This window comes from Anopheles merus, chromosome 2R (genome assembly GCF_017562075.2).
Source record: "Anopheles merus strain MAF chromosome 2R, AmerM5.1, whole genome shotgun sequence".
In the NCBI taxonomy this organism is placed as follows: domain Eukaryota; kingdom Metazoa; phylum Arthropoda; class Insecta; order Diptera; family Culicidae; genus Anopheles; species Anopheles merus.
In genome coordinates this window covers 40,081,309-40,086,401 of record NC_054082.1, presented here as the reverse complement: position 1 = coordinate 40,086,401, position 5,093 = coordinate 40,081,309, and the positions used below count along the sequence as shown (strand labels likewise).

At 50.7% G+C, this 5,093-nt stretch overlaps 2 protein-coding genes across 2 annotated transcripts; one reads left to right on the top strand and one right to left on the bottom strand.

The window, feature by feature from the left end:
- The first annotated feature begins 1,685 nt into the window (after positions 1 to 1,685).
- LOC121591169 (queuine tRNA-ribosyltransferase catalytic subunit) lies at positions 1,686 to 3,511 on the top strand. Its single transcript, XM_041911617.1, has one exon. The coding sequence runs from the start codon at positions 1,956 to 1,958 to the stop codon at positions 3,297 to 3,299; it is 1,344 nt and encodes a 447-aa protein (XP_041767551.1). The 5' UTR covers positions 1,686 to 1,955; the 3' UTR covers positions 3,300 to 3,511.
- LOC121591170 (coiled-coil domain-containing protein 25) lies at positions 3,414 to 4,626 on the bottom strand. The gene is made up of 2 exons (XM_041911618.1): positions 4,161 to 4,626; positions 3,414 to 4,061 (listed from the first exon to the last, which is right to left on the bottom strand). Exons 1-2 carry the CDS (start codon positions 4,231 to 4,233, stop codon positions 3,508 to 3,510), a joined length of 627 nt encoding a protein of 208 aa, XP_041767552.1. The 5' UTR covers positions 4,234 to 4,626; the 3' UTR covers positions 3,414 to 3,507.
- Positions 4,627 to 5,093: the final 467 nt, after the last annotated feature.

Below are 5,093 nucleotides of genomic sequence, written 5' to 3'. Positions count from 1 at the left end.
GGGGCCACGGTTCAACCGCTCGACGCTGCGCTGCTCTGCCGGGATCGGGATGTCAGAGAACGAGAGAGAAGAGAGCGAGAGCGCACGCGAAATATTTAGATCTCTCGCTCGTTCTCTCTCTCTCTCTCTCTCTCTCTCACACACACACACACACACTCGGAGCGAAACCGAGAGCGTGTCAATACTTTGAACTGAACGTATAATTCTACGAAGAGTGGGAGGGATGGTTCAAAACCGTGCCATTCAACCGTTAGCAGCACTACGGGTAATGCGTACTACAATCGGATTCGTCAGCAAGGTGTATTGTTTTGTGCGTTTTCTTGTGTAAAATTCTTCGCGATGGCACCATTCAATTCGAGCGGAAATTCCTGTGAGACAATTGTCGATGTTTCTTGTTGTTGTTTGCTTCAAGTGTTCCAAAGCCGTGCCTGAACGCGTTCGATTCGTTTCTTTTTTTGTACAACTACATAAGAGAGTGATGCAGCAACCGTCGGAGCAAACACACGTGTCCGCTCGCAGTGCTATGCTTCCATCTTTGTTACTCCGTCGGTAGCCATCCCTGTTGTTCCCGCAACCGTCACTGCTTCGAGGGCAGCTGTGGCGGCGTTTACGGTGAAGCAATGCCGAGAGCAGGCTGCTCAGCTTCGGTTTCGACCAATCAGCGGCGAAAAGCAGATGGCGTGATTGCTTACGTCACCTTTTACGCTCTCGACGCGCTCACGCGCTCTTTTGAGAACGGCCAACTGCGACAAACGCACGCGGCGGGAATTGTTTACATTCCCAACTGTCCGTTGTGAGTCATGGTGAAACGGCCCCGATGGTGACGGTTTTGCATGGCGTGTCCGTTGCCCGGCACATGGGTAGATCGTAGCGCAGCAGCGCATGGGGTGCAATTTAAAAAAAAAAGGGTGGATACATATTTTTTCTGTGATTAGGCTGCACGCACTCGAACCAATATGTGTAGCATACGTCGCAGGCGTACGCAATCTGACACCGGCTAGGAAATGAAATAAGGGAGAAACTTCGTGCGTATTCTAAGCGACCATTCAAACAGCCGTTAAACATCATATTGAGATCTACGATGTTTGGGTTTTGAATCAAGAATGAACTGATTGTTTTGTTTCTTCCATCAAGATTGGACACTTTTTTCTAGTTCCAGATTATTTGATCCATTTTTCGAATGGGAAATAAAACTTCAAGAAAACAGTATTTGTATTGTCAGAAATTTGTTCAACAACGATAGAAGGGCAAACATGAAATATGGCTTTGTTTTTTATCTTTCAAATATTGATGAAACGAAACGAATGCTTTATTTATACCATGATGTTATTCTATTCTTAAAGATGTTACTTTAGTTGAATGAATTTTATTTAGCAGTTTACGACAACGGAGATTCAATCTTAATCAATACGTTTAAAATGTGTCTGGTCTTTATCCTGTTCCCCTCCCATCAACTAAATGCCTAAATTTCCACCAAACTCGAATTATTAAGGTAAAACTAAATTTACTCGAAAAGGCCTTATTGCTAGACGCATCCGTCATTTAACAAATTAAAATAAAGGTTTGATAAAAAAAAGTTAAATATTATAAATTTAAATTTCAAAACATCATAGACCGCGGCATAACACGAGTTCGAAATGTAACTACCTTGCTCTATACACCTTGGGTACGAATGAGGAACTGTCAACACGCCCGGTGAAAAAGGCAACTATTAATTCGAATTTAATAAAATACATTTTGAAAATTCCATGTTTTTGCAAACCTTTTTAAAAACGGGATCGAGCTCAAATAATTCTTTTTAAAATATATGCTATTTTGCATCATATCTACGCTTCGGAACATAAAAAATCGCATTCGAATAAGCCGACCCCCACCACCAGCTGTCGGTTCTTCCAGCCGGCGCGAAAAAAGAAAAAGTAGAAGAAGAAACGTGTGCGCGCCGGCTGGTTGATTGCATGTTTACACCGCGAGCAATCAAGTTCCTTCGTTCTCCGGGCACGCGTGCGCCCATCACAACCTCCATCGCCCGACGTGCAATATCCAAGGCAGTGATGGACACAGTGCCGAACAAAGCACCCATTCCGGCGTCCGGTTCTCCAGCTTCCACCGAGGATGCGACCACCCGACCGTCGGCCCCGTTGCAGTACCGCGTGGTAGCGAAATGCGGCGTGACAAAGGCGCGCGTAGGCGTGATGAGCGTTCGGCATGCGGACGTCGATACTCCCGTGTTCATGCCGGTCGGTACGCAGGGCACGTTGAAAGGGGTGCTGCCCGAGCAGCTGCTTGCACTCGACTGCCGCATCATGCTCGGCAACACGTACCATCTTGGCATGCGGCCCGGCACAACCGTGCTGGAGAAGGCGGGCGGTTTGCACCGGTTCATGGGCTGGCCCCGGGCACTGCTGACCGATTCCGGGGGCTTTCAGATGGTGTCGCTGCTGCAGCTGGCCGAAATCACCGAGCAGGGCGTCCGGTTCCAGAGCCCGTACGACGGGAGCGAGTGCATGCTGACGCCGGAACGCAGCATGGAGATACAGAACGCGATCGGGGCGGACATTATGATGCAGTTGGACGATGTGGTGAAGACGACGACGACGGGCCCGCGCGTTGAGGAAGCGATGCACCGGACGATCCGCTGGCTGGATCGAAGCATCGGCGCACACGCCCGGGACACCGAGCAGAGCATTTTCCCGATCGTGCAGGGCGGACTGCAGCCGGACCTGCGGCGTGTTTGTGCGGCCGAGCTGACGAAGCGCAACACGCGCGGCTTTGCCGTGGGCGGACTGAGCGGTGGCGAGAGCAAGGACGAATTTTGGCGCACGGTCCACCTGTGCACGGATCTGCTGCCGGAGGATAAACCGCGCTACCTGATGGGGGTCGGCTTCGCGGCCGATCTGGTCGTGTGTGTCGCGCTCGGTATCGACATGTTCGATTGCGTGTTTCCCACGCGTACGGCCCGGTTCGGCTGCGCGCTGACGCGGGCCGGACAAATCAACCTAAAGCAACGTGCGTTCGCGCAGGATATGCGCCCGATCGAGGACGATTGCGATTGCTCGACGTGTCGAACGTATACGCGCGCGTATCTGCACCACATCGTCACGGTCGAACCGGTGGCGTGCAGCATCGTGAGCGTACACAACGTGGCCTTCCAGCTGCGGCTGATGGGTGACATGCGGGACGCCATCCAGCAGGGCCGCTTTCCGGCGTTTGTGAAATCGTACATGGCCGTCCGGTTCCCGGACGACACGGTGCCGCAATGGATACGCGACGCACTTGCCGCCGTCAACGTACAGCTCTAGTCGCGGTTTGCCGTTCGACGACCCAGTTCCATTCCTGCGTAATTTAAACCAAACTTTGACGGGGATTTCTACCCAAAATGTTCGCCTGTGTACGAAGCAACTTATACACTGAAATAAAACAATTAATAATTTATTCGTAATCCGCAATCTTCCGCCTCGCTTGACCCAGTTTCGTTATCTCTCTCCTCTCCGCGCCACCTCCATCGCCTTACATAAACTCATCCGAATCGTTGCCGGCGTCATAGTTGGAGGTCATGTTTTCCGGCTTCATCAGTGAATTGTAGCTCTTGAGTTCTGCCTCCTCCTGCCGCCGCTTCAGATCCTCCTTCTCTAGCTCCCGCTGCTCCCGGGCCAGCCGCTTCTTGTCGGCCCGCTCCAGTGCGTCCCGCTTTTCCCGCTCCGCCCGGAAGTCGACCGTCTCCTCCCGCTTGGTCTTGTTCAGCCGGTTCACTATCTCGTTGCTGCGCTTCTCCACCCGAAACATGCGCACCTCCTTATCGCGGTGGAACGCCACCTGGCCCACCTCCATCGCGGGCGTCTTCTTCAGATTGTCCCACATCGTGTACACAATGTCGATGTTGTTCATCTTATTGCCGTTGATGCTGTTCGCCTTCACCAGCTGACAGGCGTCTTCCAGCACGGCCGACGGTATGTCGTCCAGCGTTTGGCCCGGCTCGAGCCGCAGGTACACGTGGGCCGACGAGACCTTGTTCACGTGAAACCATACATCCTCCGGCCAGCCCCATCGAATCAGGTCCTCATCTGTGTGTGTGTGGATTGGAGAAGAGAGAAAACCGCCGACGGTGTATAATTTGCGGTCATCGATTCGGAACACCCCCGGGGCGCGCAACATTCACTCACTTTCGTACTTGTCCAACCCCATGAACAGGGTCACCGGTGGCTGAACGACATTGCTGGTGAAGTAAAATACCATCGTGGTTCACGGATGCTTTTCCCAAACGCTTTTCCTTCCTCGCAGCACCTTGAATTTACATGCCGCGGTTGGCCGAAAATAGAGGGAGTGTGTTTAACCTCGCGCAAACTGCAATCGGAATCGCTGAAACGTTGTTTAGTTTTTTGCTTTGACACATCCATGACATGACGGCGGTAGAGAGCGAAAGGTTGGTCATCGGGCCGGCTTCAGCACGGAACCTGACACAACAGTGCTGACAGTCGTGTGCGGCAAATGCGGCAAACGTCTACTACACTACGTCTACAAATTTGTTATTTTTGGAGGTTCATTCGAGTTAATACTAAATAGTGTAGCGTAGTTTTAACGTAGGAAAATTATAAATGATTTTAGTTATTAAATTAAGTTCATTTGAATTCATTTCGTACTAGAGCAGCTGCCGCACTAGCCTGCTACATGCATGTTAAACATTGTTCAATGTGTTCGTGTTGTTTATGCAACGTCGTAAAGAGAGAGAGAGAGAGTGTGAGAGAGAGAGAGAGAGAGAGAGAGAGAGAGAAAGAGAAGGGAGTGCAAGTGGGATGAGAGTGGTTAGATCGCTCAGCGTTATTGTGGTAGGTATTCTTGTTACAATTGGATATATTAAAACGTAGCCGATCATTTTCATCAATTCTGCAGAGCACTGGCCACATATCAAGCTATAGATGTATCCCAAAACTGTGCACAATATCGCGTTGTCGGTCGTTGATCCTGGCTGGCCGTATCGGGGAGCTCGTTCGTCGAAGAACGTTCGTCGCTCATGAGTGGACAGGGTTGAACCACTAGGTTGGGCAGAACAAAACCTAGACGGTTTTCTAATTTTTGATCATAGAGGGCTATGAAAT

Bases quoted from the DNA above. Each gene is read 5' to 3' on its own strand.
- LOC121591169 (XM_041911617.1), top strand. From the start codon at position 1,956: ATGTTTACACCGCGAGCAATCAAGTTCCTTCGTTCTCCGGGCACGCGT.
- LOC121591170 (XM_041911618.1), bottom strand. From the start codon at position 4,233: ATGGTATTTTACTTCACCAGCAATGTCGTTCAGCCACCGGTGACCCTG. The intron at 4,062-4,160 runs GTGAGTGAATGT...ACACACACACAG, and splicing joins GGGGTTGGACAAGTACGAAA to ATGAGGACCTGATTCGATGG.